Below are 21,760 nucleotides of genomic sequence, written 5' to 3' on the forward strand. Positions count from 1 at the left end.
AGAAACTAAGTCAAGATCTCGAGATAATAAGTCGGGATCTCGCGATAATAAGTCGGGATCTCGCGATAATAAGTCGGGATCTCGCGATAATAAGTCGGGATCTCGCGATAATAAGTCGGGATCTCGAGATCTCGACTTAGTTTCTCGGGATCTCGCGATAATAAGTCGGGATTTCTTTCCTTTTTTTTTTTTCTCCATGTCCCCTTAGGGGCTCCGTAAGACACAGATGACCTGCTGCATGTAACCAAACTAGTTTGGATGTTTGCATGTAACTCTGAAGAAACAAATTTTTATTTAGGGGAATGCATATAAATACCAAACCTTTCAAAAATTCATTTTTTGTGAAAACGTTTTTAAAAATATGCATAATTTTTCTTTCACTTCAGAGCTATTCAGTACTTTGTGTTTTGACATAAAATCCCAATAAATTTATTGAAACTTGTTGTAATATAACTAATTGAAAAAATGGTACAATGAATGCTTTCCCAAGATTCCAATATTATTATTCACATCCTTTATTGCATATTTATTTTAACATAGATCATTTTTGTTGATTTGAAAGAAATGTGATGCTTTGCTCCCTACCCGCATGGGTAATTACGCTAATCCCCACAGCCACAGTCTGCACAGTACGGAGAGCTCTGAGTTAGTTCAGTTTCCTGCTCACCTTTATTTCCACCCTGCTCTGATGAAGAGTTGACTGACTGTCAGCACTGATGCTGCAGAGACTGCTCTCTCTAGCCATACTGTCAGCTTGCAGCCTGATTTCAATCTGATCATCACCAGCTCTTGCGTTGTTGCAGTATAAAGGGAGATGAGATTCAGTTATGGTCCATTCATTTGCAAATAAAGCACCATCTAAACATCTGTCTATTACCTCTTCTTTCCAGAAAATTGCCAGATGGATCAAGGACAAGATAAACACTTCTAAGAAGGATCCCGGGTAGGATGATTTACCACTGTGCTTCTAGTTTCTACATGTTTCACTAGTAATGAGAGGAAAGTGATCAGACTGCAGTTAAATCTACTTTTGAGATTACTGTTTTTCCAGTTAAAGTGCTCTGAAATACCAACTTCTTATACTTATTCTTGCTTTGTATTGTCAAAAAAGCAATTAAAACGTAGCTGTGTGTTTAAAATATGTGATGAATTCTAACAATGTTCAGTTGTCAGTCTTTTAATTTTACAACCAAACTCCATTAACTGTTTACATCTTAATTTACCTGCTTGGATATGTAGTGCTGTAGTTAGAGAAATAGATAGAGAATCTATTTCTCTAACAGTCTGAAATGGAAAGGTAGGTCAGGGTAATAAAGGATACCAAGATACAATACAATAACATCCTTCTATTAATGAATAACCTACTTGTTTGAACCTCTCCCCACCAACATAACATGTGAAATCATGCAATTTGTGTTTTTTACAGCAAAGAGGAAGTGTGTTGTGAATACTCAAACACAGACAACACTGATGAAGTGGTGCACAATGAACAACATTCCCACAGGGTGCCAACAGATGCTTTTGGGGATGTCAGTTTTGGTGGTTCTTGGCAAAAGACTGGCAAGGTAAATTATTCTCAGATTAAAAGTAATGTTATGTCATAATACACAGCATTAATGATAACACTTCTGTAATATTTGCCCATGCCATTTTACACTTCATTCTTCACATTTTATGCTCATAGCATACTGAGGCTAGAAAAATAGTTGGGATTGTCTTGTACTGTGCTAACCTGGTTTAGATGTTGTTTGGCAGATGTGGACTACTTTGTGTCATTTTGTAATTATGGCTCAAACAACAGAGTTGGAGTCTTACAGTGGAACCAGCTTCCTCGTCTTCATCACGCCAGCTTTTTCTTCTAAAACTGCAGATAAATGATTCAAATCTTTGCTGAGATTGTTCACAACGTCCTCCGCTTCTGTGCACTTACTCCAAATTGTTAACCTTTTGACTTACTCTCCAAAGATGGCGCCGGCTACAGACAAGTCAGCACCTTATATAAATGTTCTGACAGGTCTCCATACGTTGTCAAATTACTCACATTTCTCTTTTTGGAGATATCTTATGCGTTCCAGGGGTAAAGTCATCAGCATTTGTCTGATCTATTGCTTGTTATTTGGTCTTGTTTTCATCCAGAAAAGAGCAATCAGTTTTCTAGCTTGTAGTAGACACATACCAATCAGGAGCTGTTCACATCTGGTAAACAAAGTATTTTTGGAATACAAACCTAGTATTAAAAAAAACAGGTCTTGAGCAATATTCTTCAAGACAACATGTTCTATAATTTGTTTTATTGTTTTTGAAAACGTGTTAATTTCCCTTCATTCCCAGATACAGTGAAATTGTGTCCCTTTTTCTTCTAGACATCTTGTGCATGTGTCTGGTATATGAGGATTAAGTCAATTTAAATTGACTGGTGTAATATATATTTGCATTAACCATTTGTACTGCAGTAACCCCACCCATCACAATAGTGACCTTGAAATTTATTTCCCTTTTTATAGACTCCAAAAAGCTTATGATTAAATATTCAGTTAATGCTCAGCAAGTACTGAAAGACTGGAGTGTTTGAATCATACTTATGCAGTATCATAAGTATGATACTGTATGTAAATTGTCACATGACCAGAGCTTGGTTCCACCGAGAGGTAGGCTGCCTCAAACCTTCCAAAGAAGAGGCTAGCAATGTATGTTTAAACATACGACAAAGATTTTTGGTGCACATCATACACCTTTGCATTTACAAAAATTACTTTGGTGTTTGAGCAGAATGTGTAAACATGTTGACTGTCACAATAGTGACCAGTGGGACAATACATTGTGCCTATGTATGCTTATTTAAATACATACCATATTCTTTAAATTCCAAACTTCCTCCTTGTGTAGGATTTTTTTTTAAAATTTGAGTGAGTTTCTATGTTAAACTTAGGTGATGTGTCAGACACAGCATACAACAATGTAGTTATTCCTCAAAATGAGAAAGACTGAGTCCTTACTGATTTTGATTGTGATGGCTGAGACATGGACAAAACATTTAAACCTCACCAGTCTTTAGGGAGCTTCGACTATTGTTCTTTGCAGTACTCCTCGAGTTCCACCAGGTTTGATGGCATTCATCTTTCCCTTTAACCTGAGTAGTTTGTCAGTTTCTTCTCCTGCTACATATGCTATCCGACACTGACAGCATGAGTCTGCCACCTCCATTCTTCACTGCAGGGACGGCATTGGGCTGGTGATGAGCCGTGCATAGCATCATGTCCATAAATAGGACATAAATACCTAAAAAGTGATTTCTTGGTTTTCTATTTTTATTACATTTACAAAAACCCTAAAACTTTTTTTCACATTGTCATAATGGGATATTTATGTGTACAATGAGAAGGAAAAATATGACTTTGTCATGGTACTGTAATATAACAAAATATGGAAAAAGTGAATGCTTTCTAGATCCACTATATGAAAATGCATGTTTCTGTTAATTGGGTATAAATACTTTTATAAGCCACTGTAAATATATGCCTGTACATTCTGATGTCACTTCTTGTTTGCTCATTTCCAGTATGTACGAGTATTCACAGACACCAAACCTGAAGTTCTCTACGAGTTACTGACAACACAGTGGGAACTTCCACGTCCCAATCTGCTCATCTCAGTGACTGGAGGAGCCAAGAACTTCTACCTGAAGTCCAACCTGAAGAAGGCTTTTCACAGAGGACTTATCAAAGTTGCTCAGACTACAGGTGAGTATAAAAATAAAGACGGGTGTGATAAATATCAGCCAGAAACACACACAGTGATACTTCATCCTTTGTAGGAGCATGGATCATTACTGGCGGTACCAACGCTGGTGTGATGAGACATGTGGGACAGGCTGTGAGGGACTACGCCCTGAGTAACACCAAGCAGAGGGAAATAGTGGCTATTGGAGTGGCACCATGGAGAGTAATTCACAACAGAGATAAATTAGTAAATGAAGAAGTAAGTTCAACACAAGCTTCACATTATTCCTGTGAATAGATTTGTATGTTTCCTTCATACTTTTCATTGCGTTTGTCTGCAGGGTTGCTTCCCGGCTCAATATGTGATTGACAAACAAGGTCAGGGTAATATGGCCTGTCTGGATGACAATCATTCCCACTTCCTGCTGGTTGATGATGGGACCAGTGACAAAAATGCCTATGGTGCAGAGATCCCACTGCGCACACAACTAGAGCAATACATCTCAGACCAAACTCTTGGAAACAAAGGTTTAAAGGAGATTAATCTTCATTATTAAGTTAAAAAACAATCAAAAGTAAGGAGAACTGCAAGCAATCCATGTGTAGTTCACTCTTTGGTTTTTCCTTTCATAACAAAATTGCAAAAAAGTTGTTTTCTTAAAAATCCACAGCGTTTCATTTTTGGTTCAGCTATTTACATCCAAAATTAAATATAGGATTGTTGGTTTTATATGTAGCAGCACATGTGGGAAATCACCAATATGTTTACTGAATATTATTACACCTCATTATGGTAAATAATTACTCGGAATAATAGAACAACTTTGCTCAAAGTAAGCTCATCAAATATATTGACTCCCTCTAAGTAAAACAAATTTATGGTGAGTCAGAGTGGCAGAAAAGGGTTTTCCTAAAACTGGAGAATTTTTTAAAATAATAAACTGAGTTCACATTTAGCATGCAAAGAACAATGGAAGAGGATTAGGGCCACTGGAAAAAAAAATAAAACAATTCTGACGTTAATCTCAGAAGTGAGAATTCTGACTTTTATCTCAGAATTTTTTTCTTTTTTCCAGTGGCCCTAATCCTCTTCCGTAAAGAACAGATGACAGCTTGTCTTTGCTTAAGTCATTAAAAATAATTGTAAAAAGGTATACTTTTTTGCAACTGTCATTCTTCTAATTTAGTTTGAAAAAGAACAAAAACAAAGCAAACATATGAAACAAACAAACAAACAAACAAAAAAAAACCCACACCCAATTTTTATTGTTTTTTTTCTAGTTTTATTTTGTAACGGAAAAACCAAAGAGAGAACGAGACATGGATTCCTGACCTAGCTTGTTTGCTCCTGGCCCCTCCACATACAATCTCCACCTCTCATCCTGTCAGCCTCCTCCTGCTTGGTCTTTTTCACAGTTGAATAACGGTAAACTGAATAACCGCAAATAATTGTTTTAATTTTTTACCCTCCAGCGACTACTATAAAGACCCCAGTGGTTTGTGTGGCATTGGACGGGGGATATGGTACACTCAAAGTGAGTCAACAGGTTCCTAAATCTTCTTTCAATCTTTTGAGTTTCTAGTAAACTGACCTCTCGTCTTTGTCTCCTCTCAGACCGTCCACCAAGCTATTACTAAGGGGATACCATGTGTGATCCTGGAGGGCTCTGGGAGGATAGCGGATGTTATCGCTCGTGTGTTTAAACAGAGGAACACATCGACGACCGACATCGACGACTTCAACGACCTCATCGACAAGCAGATGAATAAATTTTTAGAAGAGTACAAAAAATTTGATCAAGTCAAGAAGAAAGACTGCAACATAAAGGTTAGTGAAGTGATGATGGTCCAGTCCATGATATGTGGTGGTACACTGTGGTGCTTTTCATACTGACCATTCTTAGGGTTGCCACCTTTCAGAAATCAAAATAAGGGACGCCCACCACGGTGTGTCACCCTACTCTCATGGAGTGGGATACCCGCTGTAGTGATAGACTTTATTTTATGGCAGAGTTTCTTGTCTAAGTGATCCATAAAGCTTCATGCATAGATGTCAGTTAGACCTCTATGCATGAATACACTGATTGTAGTCCAATCAGTGTATACCTGAAACACCTTTAATTAAGAAAGTAAAAAAAGTATTTGGTAAACTACTCAAGTACTGAGTAATTGATCATAACACCCGATTTAATATTCAATGTATCCTAAGACAGCCAAAAGTATAAAAGTTATATGAACAATCTGGTACTGTAAAGAATATTACTAAAATATTTATAGAAATAAGGAGATAGGCTTGGAGGCTGGTTCTAGACCAAATTTACCACAAGGGTAGTCACTGTTTTTTCATGACAACACTTAAAAAAGAATGAACCTAAAACAGAGCAATATTTCATCATTTGAAATATCAAGTGAGCCAAAGAACCACATCTGTCTACAGGTTGCAGACCCCTGGCAGATGGAAAGTGTAATCATATCTCCATACTGCAGCTAAAACTGCAGCACTACAATTTTTAATTCATTGTTAAAGTAAAATTGTGAAGGTTAAATAAATCCACCACTGAGTATTAATATAAGACATTTTTTTAGTAAAATTTCTTTGCTACCTCGTTGACTCCCATCTAGAACCGCCCCTGGGCTGCAGGTCTGGTGCATTAATAATGTATTAAATGACCACTGAACACTGAATTCATAACATATATCAGCATTTCAACACAAAACATACATAAAGCCCTAACAAACCTTTTAAAGTAGGAAATATATTTTCCTGTTAATCTATTAGTATGATTTGTTATTTAAATAACCACTTATATTATTTTGTCTGATATTATTATACATTAAGCAAATAAGCAAATAACCAAAAAAATGTAGTCTACTAAAAGCAATAAGAAACTTAATCATAGCAAAATGTTCTGTACCACATCAGCCTCAGGAGATGATTGAGGGATGAAACGCTGATGTCTGGTTCTTTAGGTTCTGACGAGTCTGCAGTTCCTCTCCTGATCCATTCTGTCTGGTATCATACAGCACACCGCGCCAGGACGAACAGATTTGTTTTAATTGCCTGTATTCATCCTAACTAACATTATCAGCCTGGGATTTGTGTCTTCCCTCTCACGTCTGTATCTTTACGAGAGGTTTTGCTTCTAAGGACGGTGGCGTATCGGGTAGAAGATGTTTTAAAAAGATGTGGGTTGATTGCAGCTCACCACTGCTGCGTAGTGTCTCTAGTTTTTTATTATTTTTTTTATTTTAATCATCAGTATCAATTATGGTTTTCAGGTCTCTGTTGGCTGTTAAAATTTGTTTTGGTTTGTTAAATAACAAGCACATGAATGTTTAATCACGGTGTTTTTCATTGTGTTTTTATTGCAAAAATATAGTCAGCAGTTCGACTGGTTATCTGTCTCACTGAGACATTTTCAACCTGCACAATTTGTGGAACATGCAGCAAATATAATCTGAGCCACCTTTTGGCTTTAGACTCAGAGCATCCAGATGTAGCGGTGCTCTGTGTGATGGCATTAGGTTGTCCTGCTGCTCAAAATTCTCATTGCCGGAGGACATCTGTCATTTATTTAGTTATTATATTTTTTAAAAGCTTCCAAATATTTGACCAGTCGTGATTTTTGTCATGTCTATGCATCCTCGGCATACTTGTATCTTGTGTGTTTTGCACTTGCGATAAGCGGGTGTGTCTGAAATATGTTTTGATCACCTATGTCAGACTGACTTGCTCCTTGCTCCAGGATGGTTTTCTGGTTTGTGGTGGCTGTTAATGTTCTGATTTAAGTAACGTGGCACAGTATTTAAGATTAGTCTTGGGGTTTTTTGTTTTGGTTTAATTGCATAAATATTTTCAGCAGGATGGCAAACATAAGAAGAAACAGTAAAAAATAACTGAGCAGAAATAAAATAGAAACAAGACTGATCTAATAAAGACAAAGGAGCACAAAGTACCGAAACTATAATAACTAAAAAAGGACTAGACACAAGAAATAATCCTAACTAGAATCACTAAAATTGAACTGAAATAAAGGAGACAGGAATAAGACAGATCTAACCAAATATAATTATAAACCTAGAATCAAAAGTAAATAATTCTCTAACCCGAGATCCTGACAAATATTTGACAAGCAACGTCTTCTGTCACTGAATATATACCTCCTGCTCGCCACAGTGACCACAGACATTTTTGTGTACCGGTTTGCACCTACTTTTCAAACGTGCTAAGTATAGACACAACAATCAGAATCTGGCTGTGGTTTATTAAATCACATTGTGGGTGCTTAGTCATTACATTTGCCATTTCAGTATTTTCCACTTTCTGGTGATCAGCATAGGTTTAGCATATTCATGAAGACAGACATCCTAAATATATTGTGCCTGATATTCTCATTTTGCTGATGCAATCCTGTTTTGTATGGTTTGTAGATCAGGTTTTCACATGCTTTCCAGTTTGCACCTGTCTTTGTACAAGCAAACCTTTTGAAGATCAGACCCTTAGTGTATGCTACCTACCAATTATTTACTTTGGCATTTTTGAAAAAATAAATAATTTTACATCTTCTACTTGAAATTCAACCTGATGTACTGGATTTATTGATGTAGTAAATCATTTGATGTGATATATTTCAATATATTTCTACTTTAATGTTGTGGTCTGAAAGTAAACTTCCTAAAACAGCACTGTGGGTCTAGACATCTTTCTGCTCTTTTTCTAGATTCAGGAGATCGTCCAAAAGCCTGAATTACTGACAATATTCAGAGCAGGCAAGGATGAACTGGGGGTGTTGGATGTGGCAATCCTTGATGCACTTTTCAAAGGTAACTATGGTTCCTTGCAAAATTATATAAAACGTTATGCTACAACTGCAGACCACAGTGTATTTTATTGTTATTTTATGAGTTAGACCAACACAAAGTAGTTAGAATGTAATTTATACGATTTTTAAATTACATTTTCAAATAGAAATTAGAAAAGTGTGGAAAGTATTCTTATTTACCCCTTTACTCAAATATACCAAAAGAGCACTCACTGCAATTACCTGATCTTTTAAGTCATCTAATTTTTATGTCCACGTGTGCAATTTAACCTCAGTATAAATCTAACTGCTCTGTGAAGGCCACGAGTGTTTATTAGAGAACAGTAGAGATTTAGGTACTGTTTCACTCTTTCATCTTTCTCTGTACTTCTGAGCTCCTCCCTACTTCTGGCTAACTACACTGTTTTGTTCACAAGTAAAACATTTAACTTGGCATTTTCTCCCAAAGCGGACATATTTTACTTTGCCACTGTGTCTCACTTTCTGTCTCACTCATAACATCTTCAAATTCCTGCGCAGCTCAGACCAAATTAAACTTCATGTCTGTCTTGGTCAGTCAGAGATGCAGTCCCAGGGACTTGCTAGCGGTCTGTGAGGCCCTTTGATAATAAAGTGTTCTAATAGTTTTTTACATTATCCAACCCAATTTTCCATCAGATCAATTCCCAAAATAGATCCGATGTTTTTTGGACCTAATGTGTGTTGCTCATAGAAGCTCCATGCACTAAAACAGTGTGAGTCCACACCACTGATGCTCATATTATGATGATTGATCTATCTGAAATGCTTTCTCTCAAGTTTCTATTGGTAAGTTTCCTTCTGTGTAACATCAGGCAATAATCCAGCTTACTAAACTATTTCTTGACATTTACTGTCTTCTCATCTAAACACCAACTTTTATCAATGAGTTTTCTGCTTTTTTGGCCATAACTATGTCACTACTTCATGTTGCTAAACTGTGTTTGTAATAATGGCTATTTGTCTTAAAAAAGTTCATGTGTAGTAGATATCTTTAGGATGCTTAACTGTCAGTGTATATTCTATCATCAGCTTCAAAGACTAGTGAATCACAAGAAGATAACTCCTGGAAGAAGCAACTGAAGCTGGCGATTGACTGGAACAGAGTCAATTCAGCTGAGACTGAGATTTTCACTGAGGATAGACAGTGGACGGTGGGTATATTTCAGAGGAGTTCTGAGGTGAAGAAATAATCATCAGGATTTAGATTTTCTTTGAAACCTTATTTAAAATGACTGCAATCAAAGCACACAGTATCTAAATATTTTCAAGCAAACCAAATAAGTCAATAATTTGTAAAAAGGAAGGTCAATATGGAGTCAGAATAAATAGATCAACAGCATTATGACTTTTCACACCATAGGTTATAAAATCCTATTTAAAAATGTTGAAAAATGTGTGAATCAAGCAGTAGCACACAGGGACATGGACAGATAGACACTAGGTAGTGCTAGAGCACCTGATCTCTTTCCTCTGGATAAAAAGGTGCCTTTCTTAAAATGTTTTATTTATTTATATTTTCATTTTACTTTGTATAGTGTGTGACCCAAGGTAGCATTTCTGGATTTAAAAACCTATACCAGGTAACACTATCCCATATTTTGTCACATCCCCCCCACACACTCACCTACACTTGCCTTTTCGTGCCAAGGCAGTCCTAGCCTGTTGTCCTGGGTGAACCACCCCACTGGCGCCCCCTCCCCCTGGACCTTATAGCCAATGGTGCCAAGGGATGGAGGAGAGAGAACATAAATAAGGATCAGCCAGTGACTGTGCTTGTCCCACCCACTGACGCTGATTGACAATATGAAATAAATCAACTATAGGGGAAAAACACCATTGCTGATTTACAAAAAAAAAAAAAAAAAACATTGCAAAAAGGACAATTTGAATATAATCACGAAAAATAATTCAGTTAAAGTTATTTTACTAAGCACATTTTTAAAAGAGAATAAAAAATATTTCACAATAATGAGCTTATAATTATTTATTTATTTATTTATTTTATTTATTTCGAACAGACAGAAAAAACAATCAAGAAAAAAGAAAAACAAAATAAAATAGAATGAAACAAACTTAAGAAATAAAATGTAAAACAAATTATTTTGCCCATGTGACATGCAAATTTTATATTTTCTGTTCGAAAAGGAGCAGGTAAAAGATATAATATCTTATAATGTCCTGCCCCTTTCCTACTTGTCAATTTATTATCAATTAACTTTCAGAACATCAAAAAGAGACAACTTGTTTCCATTTTACATGATGTTTAACTATGTACAATTATTTTAAATACTATTTATATCATCAATTGCATCATAGACCATTAAACAGTCATCTTATATAGCATATTTTGAAATGAGCTCTGTTTTAATCAGTTTTTTAAATTGGTTTACATTTGTACTTTTTTTTTAACTCATCATTCAATCCATTTCAGACATTTACTCCACACACAGATAACAAAAACTCTTCCTGGTTGTTCTAATATGTTGTTTTTTAAAATATCCTTCACCTCTTAAATTATAACCACCCTCTCTGTCACCAAACATTTCCTGTATATTGGGTGTAAGTTTCTGATTTCTGACCTTCAATATGCATTGTGAAGTTTTAAATATTACATATTTATTCAGCTATTTAAACAAATTATTGTCACATTACATATTCATGTTATTTATTCAAGTAAATACCTCTTCAAACTGGCTGGTTTGCCACCAACCTAATAAGATTCTTCTTTTTTTACTTCAGTCCAGCGACCTCCACTGGGCCATGACTTCAGCCCTGGTTGGCAACAAGCCTGATTTTGTAAGTCTTCTCCTGGAGTACGGTGTGTGTCTGGAGGACTTCCTGGATGAAGCCACTCTTTGTGAGCTCTACCAAAAGCTGCCCAACTGCTTTTTCCTGTACAAGCTGTTTAAGAGGGTGGAACCTAAAGAAAAATACAGGAGGAAGGAATTGCACAAGGAGGGTTTCAGAGACATTAAAGAAAAAATCTCTCCGACTCATGTCTCTGATGAAGTGCGCCACCTGATGGGAAAATTCACAAAGCACATCTATCCTCCAGGCCCCAAGGATAAGAGACAAACTATTTGGATAGAAGACATACCGTATGTGAGTATTCTGAACTTTATTAAGTTATTATTAATCTTACAACTAGAAGTAACTTATTTTTTGTAAAATGACATAACTCTACAGACACCTCTGCTGTAATACCTTGTACAACTGCTTTCTGCCAGTAAAACATCACTTGGTCTCCTCCTGTAACATTTAAGGCAGTAATCACATATAGAGGAATCTTAGATCATTACATTTTGCAGGATCCTGGCTCATTTGTGTTATTTTCTCTCTAGCCCACAGTTTTCTGCAGATTAAATTAGATGCAACTTTCAAAATGAAATATTTTGTGTCTATTTATATTTGATGCCAACTAAAAAGCTACAACTATGAAAAAAACAAAAAACAAAAACAAAACAAAAAAACATGCTATCAGGTCTGAGTCTGATACACTGTTCCCATTTAGATGGTTGAGATTACAGCTGTGGCATTCTGGGTAAGCCCAACATAAAGACAAACATGAACACTGAGAGTTGTTTCTGTATGTGGTCCAGGTGCCACACACGGTAACTGTTTTTTTTTTTTTTTTTTTTTTTTGTAATTTCTTAACAGTATTCCTGAGAAGGCCTTTATATTGACAAATATATTTAGGCAGTGCAACTTAATATGTTTCATACATTTCGAATGATGCTACAAGGGACAGGGGCGCTGCCAGGAATCTTGGGCCCCGTGAAAAAAAAAAATAATTGGGCCCCCCATCACGCAGCTCCTGTTACAATTTCTTGAATCTGTCTGACCCATCAAAAGTGTCACAATTATAGAGGCTTGCAACTGCCTTGCTTCATTGGTCCAATACTGAGAACAAGTACAATATTTACTGCTCATAAATTTTACATGCAAGAGTAAAATTCAGTATGCACACAGTCTGCATACAGTACGCAAGTAGGTTGCATACATTTGTTCTATTACTTTTAGATTACTGAAATATCTCTACCAACAAGCAACAGTCAAAAGCAACATGCAACTACACATAAAGCAATCCAGATTTTTCAAATAATCTCACAAATAATCAATTACTGGTAAAGAGGAGAAACGAATACTAATCATTTTTGACCTTTTATACTTCTTTATGATTTTTTACTAATGGTGGTGCCTCCAATAAACAAAATAAAAAAGAAAGAGCTATTTTGTTTTAAAAATGTTTTAAACTCATAAAATTAGGACACAAACCAGACAAATTTTACATCAGAAAAGAAGAATTTGATGTGTGTAAAAGTGTAAAGTATGCCCGACTTTCACACTTTACATTTTATTTTATGGCTGTGTATTTTGTAACTTATAACATTGGATTTAATATGTAAAAATTATGTAGTCAGACAGCCAAATGTTATTTAGTTATGTGCAAATTCTGGTGTTTTAAAGACTAATACCAAAAGATTTATACAAATAAGGAGTTAGGTTTCAGTATTTCCCCCAGGGGCTATGCCTTGAGGAGGAGGGGCAATTATTAGGGATACGCAGATTGATCGGCTCCGATTTCCTTATTTTGGGTGATCAACCATTGGTCAATGCTTATATATGAAACCGATCTTATCCGCCAATCTTTTCTACCACCCCAGGTCTTTGAGAGATTGCTGTTTTAACAGTAGTCAGACTACTATTGCTACTGTTTAGCCATATTTAGGACAGAAATAAATCGGTCTAAGTTAAAATCAGTCAGGATTTTTAAATATCAGTGGCCAGAAAACTACAGTTGGTGCACCCCTACTTTTATTAACAGCAGTCAGTCTGTAGATCAGTTGAGTAATGACCACTGATACAAAAATAATTCATTTAATAGCTATTGAAGAAATTATTTACCTGTTATCATTTTTTTAATATAATAAAATTTCATTCTTTCATAGCTGGGAGCACAACATAGCTCTCCATTATTTACATTGTACGATTTTGGATTCATTGCTGAATGCCAGTTTTTGTTATGTCATATATTTGTTTATTTTAAGTAAATTGTTGACTTTCACCTGCTTGCCTTCTCTCTGCATTGGGTCCTGGAATTCATTTTATGACTATGGCTTGCTCCACATGGCACAGCACAGTGTAATTTCAGTTTGGTAGGTCTAAAAAAATGAAATGGCTGTAGAAGAAGAAAATTTACATTCCCAATGGAAACAGAGTAATGAATTACTAAAAAATTCAGCTTAGATTAAAAAAAAGAATTCAGCTGAAATTACAGGAATTTTTAGTTGTAAAAATGTATTTACTCAGATTTTAAATGACACAGCAAGAACAGCCCACACCCCATCCCGGTGAATCTTCATCCAGTTTTGAAGATCCCCATCCAAACTTCAGTTACAAACAATTTCTACTAACATAGAAAGTTTTTACCTCCTATTTATGGGGCATTGTGGGATTAATTCCAATTTTTCAAAATGTCATTGTTTGTTTCTTTATTCAGTATTTCATCAACACATTTTTTTTATTTCTTTGACCTTCATGAAATCAGTGAGTCTACAATCACTTCCATTTTTATACAGAGTGTATCTGACTAGTTAACCCAAAAGTCCAATCCTTTTTTTAAGGGATATAAACCTGAAACTCAGAGGGACGATGAAGCCAAGAGGATTGCAGGCAGAGACCTTTTCCTTTGGGCAGTTGTCCAGAACAACAAGGAACTGTCTAAAATTGCCTGGGATCAGGTGATTAAAAACTCCTGCACATGTTTAAAGAAAGTGTCTACAAAATGGTTAATGCATGTAACTCTGCATTTCTGTGCTCAGTGTGGAGACTGCATATCTGCTGCTCTGGCTGCCAGTAAGATCCTGAAGAAAATGGCTGAGGAGTCAATTGATGCAGACGAGCCTCAGGAAATGCTGGAGCTCGCCAGTCACTTTGAAGATCGTGCGATTGGTATGAGACAGAGGTAAAGAGAACATTTACAGACTGAGCTGGGATTTATTGACCTGCCTGTGTCTCCTTAGGTGTGTTCAGCAAGTGCTACAAGAATGATGAGGAGCGAGCCCAGAAGCTGCTGGTTCGAATCTCAAGCCTTTGGGGCAAGACGACATGCCTGAGGCTGGCACTGGAGGCCGATAATAAAAAATTTGTGGCTGAGTTAGGTGTTCAGGTGAAGCAGATTTTTATTTAGATTTTATAATTCAGGACATATTAACTGTATGGACACTTCAAACAAAAGGAAGTTACTTTTTCTATTCTCATTTTCTTTTGTTAAAACAACAAACCTTAATTTATTGTGTTGAAATTTTATAGGTATCACTTTATTTGAGACTGATGTGACAACACCTGTCATGAACATGAAGGAGTCTTCAAGAATGTTTGACTGTTGTCATTTAGTATCATTCAGTGAATAATAATATTTCTTTTTTTAAAAGATTTTATTGACTCTAGTGCCCTTTATTTGATAGTTAATTGACAGGAAAGCGGGTAATGAGAGAAGGGGGAAGGTCAAAGGTCGCCAAGGCCAGGAATCACGACAGCTGCGTCAAGGACTAAGGCCTCCATATGTGGTGCCACCACAGCACACCCCAAATAATAATATTTTAAAGTATGCAAAGTTGACTCTTTTAATTGACATTAATATAAGTTTTAATGCAACTTTGCACAAAAGTGTAACTGTTTAGCAAATAATGCTATGTCAACACTTTGAATACAAATTGTATTAAAAGTATCTTTATTTACCGAAAGACACTTTATGACAACAGTCATAGACATTCTTGAAGACTCTTTCATGTTCATAACAGATGTTATGTCATGTTTATGACACTGTAATGTCAGTCCTATGCACACCCCTTCAAATAAAGTGTTACCATTTTATGTTACAGCCCAACACAAAGTAGTGCTTAAATGGGAAGAAAAAGGATAATGACACCTGATCTTGATTTTTTTTAAATTTTTTTTACATATAATAATCTGAAAAGCACTTGCAATTGAATGCAACCCACTGTATACTAATGCATTCTAATGACCCTAGATAAAATCCAGTCTAAATAAGTTTCTTTAAGAGTCACTTAATTAGTAAACAGAGTCAACCTGTGTGTAATCTGAACACTGGAAACTAATGGCAGAAGGTATTCTTGTGACACCAATACTTAACCTTCTTGCTTATGTGCAAATTTGCATGTGTTTAAACTAACACTGCACCTCACCCTGAATTAATCATTTTCACCTAGAAACACAGTGATGGGAACATCCTGCTGTGGGTTAGTTTTATTTTTATTATTTTTTTTAATTGACAGGAAAATAATAGGGAGATGGATAGAACATAATTCAGGAAAATCTTTGAAAAAGTCCTGATACTGGTGTGGAGGTCCACCTGTACGGAGCCCCTTAAGGGATATTAAAGGAAAAAAAAAAAAAAAAAAAGAAATTAATAACTTTTTATCTACCTAAAATTTTAAGAATAGATAGTTTGTGTCATCAATGTGGAAAATTTTGAAAAAAGGAAATGAATATAATTACTTTTGCATGGGACTACCATCCATCCATCCATCCATCCATCCATCCATCCATCCATCCATCCATCCATCCANACTTCAATTTATAATCTTTGCTTATTCTATGTGAATAATGTGTTTTGTTGCATAAACCGAGTAAACAATGTTACTTTCTTTAGTATAAAATATGAGAAAAGCATGTTATTAGACCGGTTGCAGCTCATCTAAGTCTCACTCAGTCATCTTATTTTGTTTGATTTCTTAGGGTTACCACCTTAACTGAACGGCTGGAGAAACTAGAAGAACAGGTTATGAACTGATTTAATGACTCTTTTAATGTTGGATCCATATAACTGTATAAATATTTTTTCCACCGTTCTTCAGCCCTCTCTTTGCAGCTGGTTAAATTACTGCTTGCTTTGTGTCTTCAGTCAAACAAAGCACTAGAAAGTATAAAGGAGAGTATGGAGAAGATTAAGAAATCTCAGGGTGATTCTGCAAAAGAAACTGTCAGGTGAGATGCATTCAGTCTTTGTTGTCATGTCTACTTTAATTACAGACCATGGCACTAGGCCACACATGTCTTTGGAATAATTATGGGCCATAGATGTATAAATTTGTATTAGAAATTGTTTTCTGTGACTGATTAAAATAATTTGTGCCACATTGTAGAGTTCTGTGGCCCAGACTTATCATTGTTTGAGTTAAACTCTATCTGAAGTTTAGACCCAGTAGTTTTGTATATATGATAAACCAAACTCATCTATCATGTAAAATGTTTTCAACTTATAATATTTGCTTATTCTGTGAATAATGTGTTTTGTTGAACAAACTGTGAGTAAATGACATGATTTGCTTAATATAGACCTTGGAAAAAAGTTCAGTTCTTAGGTCAGTTGCAGCTAAACTAAATCTCAGTCACTCATGTTACTTTTGTTTGTTTAAGAGTTGCCACCTTAAGTGAACAACAGAAGATGGAAGAGAAAACACAATTCCAAGCACTGCTGAATAGAATGGAGAAGCTGGAAGGACAGGTTACTAACTGATTATTCAATCTTTTATGTCAGATTAAATTATGTATAAATGATGTTTTATTTCCACCTTTCTTCATCACTGTCTTTGCAGCTGGTTAAATTGCTTGCCTATCATTGCTTTGTGTCACCCAGGTCACCAATGCACTGCAAAGGAGAATGGATACACTAGAGGGACANTGCCAGTCTGTCGCAGTGCATGGGACTACATATTTACCAAAATAAAAGTTAAGATAATTCAACGTCATGAACACAAACACACAAAGTGGTGTTTAAAAGTCTTGTTATCCCTCACTTCTGTTTGCTCCAGTCTGTAAAATCATCTTAAGAGAGTCAAAGACAGTGTTGTCATTTTATTCCGATATATTCTACAGACTTTTTGATAAGACTCTTGTGCTTTAGGATCTTCTTACTCAGATCTGGTGTGGTGAGCTTTCAGTACACAATCCTGTGTGGAGGGTGCTGGTCTGCATGGTCTTCTTCCCTCTGATCTACACCAAGTTTCTGGTTTTCAGGTGAAATATTACTGGGAGTTATTCTATAAATGAAAACTATGAAAGTTGTAAAGCATTACATTTCCACATTTTCCACATTCATATCTGTTTTTCCTTTTTAGATGCGATGAAGACCTCCAGAGAGAAATCGAGCAGAAAGAGGACATAAAAATGACTGTGGAGGAAGAGAAAAACCACACTTGGAACAATAATTTGTGTTGCATGTAAGAGGACAATCTTTGATTGAACCATTCAACATTTGTTGTCAGATTTTACACAACACTGAGTTGTACAATTTTCTTTCTTTATAAGAACCAATTCTTGATCAAATGAGATTTACATTGATGTTGATGTTTCTGCCCACAGTAAGCAGAGTGGGAAATGTCCGAACTGCTTGTCCAGACTGCTTGGACTGTACTGCGCTCCTCAGGTCAAGTTTTATGGAAACATCGTCTCGTACTTCGCCTTCCTGTTCCTGTTTGCTTACGTCCTGATGGTCGACTTCCAGAGAACTCCATCTATAGCAGAGCTGGTGCTCTACTTCTGGTTGTTCACTCTGGTGTCTGAGGAGATCAGACAGGTGAGACGCTGCAAATATAATGGGCACTGTTTGGAGAATTATTATGAAGTTGAAGAAGAGCCAGTGAGTCATGAATTCCATTTATTAATACCAAAATCTCACCCTGAAATTAACAACTTTGAATACTTTTATTCAGCGAGAAAAATCAGTGACAGTCACTTTAAGTCTGATGCATTTCTGTTAAAAGTATAATGGTGGCTTTTGATATGGGCCACATGGGAAATTGCCCTTTAAACGAGTCAACCCATTAAACATAGAACCTATTTATTCTTTAGTTGTGCTTTGAAATTTTGCCCCAGAGTATTATATCCATGGTGTGCTGGCTGACTTTTCTTTCTCAAACCCTCCCCCACACCCTATGCGTGAGCTAAACGTTGCTTGCTTATTTATTTTAAATAGGATTTTTTTATACACCAGTAACAGTGATGGCAAAGACGGTTTTCTAGTTGGACTGGGCACAAAGCAGAGAGCATGCATTAATCATATTGTCTGCAGCTCTGTGTGTTGGCTTCCTCACATGCTGTTACAGTGTCTGAAGTACAGTTGTACTTCTGAAGTTTTACAACTCAGCGCAGTTTGCATGCTCCATGATTCACAAGTATACTTTTAAAGTGTAAGTTTATTACACTCATTAACTTAACATAGGCATAAAAAATTTACAAAATTATAGTATGCAAATGAACAACAGCTTAAAAAGTACTCAGACCTACCAACATTAACTAGGTGGGTTAATTTACAGAGTGAGCTGTTAGTGACTCAGCGATAAAACTTGAGAACTACTTACATTGGTCAGTAACACACATTTTAAAACTGGTTTGAGGCAGCCATACCAGTAGGTGGCGCCTCTTAACCACATATGTAAAACTAAAGATAACCAACTTGTGAAACAAACTTCTCAAACAAACCTGCAAATAAACTTGGGGATGCTGATAATGGTCACATTTCTGTTGAAGCCTTTGTAAGAATTATGCTGAAACAGAGACACTTATAAAAACTGTGGGAAACCGGCCTTCAACTGGTGTACTGTAGTGTGCTTCAGTTATTTTTGATACTAACCAAATGGATGTAAACTTTTGAATTCTAGGAAAGTTACAAAAAAAATCTCTAAAAAAATTGTCTTGTTAATTTTCTGGCATTGAGGGAATATCAATAATTTGGGTAATTCTAATTGACCTGAAATAAGAAAAGTTTGGTAAGATTTAACTTCAGACAGTGAGAAAAAATTTGTTTTTATTCGATGTATGTACATATTTGGTATCTGTTACTTTTAACTAATTTCTAATATTCAATCTCTGGAGGTTAGCGATGAAATTTAACCTTATTCAGAATAAATATCTGATGATAATAAAAGTCTGACATGTCAGTTTGAATCTCTGTTTTCTCTCTCAGCTGTTTTATGATCCTGATCATTTTGGGTTTTGTGAGAAAGCCAAGGTGTACATTCAAGAGCTGTGGAACATTTTGGACGTCATCTCCATCCTGCTGTTCTGTCTAGGACTTGCATTCAGGTACTTTCTCTGTCTCTCAGAGAGACATGGAAAGTCTTTCAAGCCACTCAGTAATCTGTGACTCACCAACTTATTATTATTATTTTTTACTTCAGGCTGACAACCAAGTTGCTCTACCCAGGTAAAATCATCCTGTGCATCGACTTTGTGGTCTTCTGCCTCCGCCTCATGGCGATCTTCACCATCAATCGCACGCTGGGACCTAAAATCATCATAGTCAAGAAGATGGTGAGGAGTTTGCATGAATGAAAATGAACCTGATAAAATGTGGGAACAATTAGAACAATACATAACATGATATTTATGACCCTGTAGTCCTTAGGCTGGTGTTTGGAGACATTTTTTCAGCAGAGTACTCAGTCTTTAAAAATATTAGTGTTTTCCAGTGTCTCCCTTTCCAGACTTTATTCCTTATCTAATTTTCCAAGTCTGATTTTCTAAAAACAGAACTTGTATGAATTATTTACTGTTATCAAGATGGTGATATTTACCTGCAGTTAATTATTTTTCTGTCTTTTTGCCCCCTAATGTAATTTTGTGCTGCAGATGAGGGATTTGTTCTTCTTCATGTTTCTCCTGAGCATCTGGGTCGTGGCGTACGGTGTGGCCAAACAAGGCATCCTCATCGAAAATGACAATCGACTGGACTGGATCATGCGTGGGGCTATTTACGAGCCGTACCTCGTTATATTTGGAAATTTCCCTGAAAATATTGACAGTGAGTGGAGAAGTGCACAGTGTAGTTTTACTACTTGAGGAGAAATCAGAATCTCTCTGTAGGTGACGCCAGTTTTCTTGGTGATGCTGCATGTTCTAGTTTTTGTTTTGTCTCCTGCAGATGCTAAGTTTGATATGAATTCATGCAGCATGAATGGTACAGATCCCCTGAAGCCCAAGTGCCCTGTGCTGAACGAAAAGGAAATGCCGGTCTTCCCTGAGTGGATCACCATCGTCATGCTCTGTGTTTACTTGCTCTTTGCCAACATATTGCTCATCAACCTCCTCATAGCCATCTTTAAGTGAGTCCTTAGCGCCACATCATCTGTCAGCTTTGGTTTAATTTCAACATAATGAATCTGTTAATCTTCCACCTGTACAGCTACACTTTCGAGGAGGTCCATGACAACACGGATAGGATCTGGAAGTTTCAAAGATATCAGCTGATCAAAGAGTACTACAGCCGCCCAGCCCCACCGCCTCCTTTCATCATCCTCAGTCATCTCTACCTCTTCATCAGAAAATTGGTGCTGTGGAATGCTCCGAAATTTCAAACTGCATTCAGTAAGGCCTTAGTCCCTGATTTCTAGATGTGTAATATTAACAAGAGGTGATCTCAGATCCACTGCTTCTGATGATTATCTCCATCTGTACTGTGCAAAATGTTTATACCACCTTTTTCTTTTTATATTTACTGCCAGTTCCTCGTTTAGCTTATTCAAATTTCTCTGTAGGAATTGAAATTCTTTTTTTCCCAACCTTCCTGAGATGAGTACTTGGTAATTATCTAGATAGGAATAGAAACAATGTCACACTCTGTATGAAACACATCGAAGAATTTTGTTGTCAGAATTTCAGGTATGAAGTGTTCATTAATAATGAAAAAACATCAGAATTCCTGACTGGCTGTTTCAATCTGAATGTAAGTCGATTCCAGTAAATGGATGATTTTCAGATTCCTTATGTTTGTTGAATAACTTTCTAAAGTTCTTCAATTTCTGGCTGCTTTTCTTTTCCGCCTGTTTTCCATCCAGATGTAGCACCTGAGACAAAAACAATTGTCTTTCACAATTGTTTTTGTCCTTCTTTAGTCAGGACTAAAGAAATACAGAAAAGCTAATTAACAGTATTTGAAAATCTGAAAAGAAAATCAGTCACAGACCTGATTTAGAACCACACTTTGTCTAATCATACACTAGATTGCTAAGTTTTCGGCTGAAAGCTCTATAAATCACCTTTTGTTTGTTAGAAAACATCCCTAAAGAACTGTTGATCAAGATATTCTGGCTCTTTGGAAGGAAAGAGCCAGACAGAAACAAATGTGAAAATGATGGTGATACAAATCATGCCCTACTCCTTTTTTTCTTTTTT

At 36.2% G+C, this 21,760-nt stretch overlaps 1 protein-coding gene, 1 long non-coding RNA gene and 1 pseudogene across 2 annotated transcripts in view; all 3 read left to right on the forward strand.

Moving 5' to 3' along the window:
- LOC103155498 (transient receptor potential cation channel subfamily M member 2-like) overlaps positions 1–230 on the forward strand; it is a 41,946-nt gene extending 41,716 nt beyond the window's left edge. The window contains exon 21 of the mRNA XM_016663596.1: positions 209–230. Within this exon, the coding sequence (XP_016519082.1) occupies positions 209–230 (22 nt within the window). The remainder of the gene's footprint in view (positions 1–208) is intronic.
- A 597-nt stretch (positions 231–827) lies between these two features.
- Positions 828–21,760, forward strand: part of LOC103155499 (transient receptor potential cation channel subfamily M member 2-like) — a 23,353-nt pseudogene continuing 2,420 nt past the window's right edge.
- On the forward strand, positions 16,162–17,264 carry LOC107833709 (uncharacterized). The gene is made up of 4 exons (XR_001659469.1): positions 16,162–16,367; positions 16,491–16,573; positions 17,006–17,093; positions 17,226–17,264. It is a non-coding gene; the product is annotated as an uncharacterized LOC107833709 (long non-coding RNA).

This window comes from Poecilia formosa, unplaced genomic scaffold (genome assembly GCF_000485575.1).
Source record: "Poecilia formosa unplaced genomic scaffold, Poecilia_formosa-5.1.2 Scaffold431, whole genome shotgun sequence".
NCBI classification, from domain to species: domain Eukaryota; kingdom Metazoa; phylum Chordata; class Actinopteri; order Cyprinodontiformes; family Poeciliidae; genus Poecilia; species Poecilia formosa.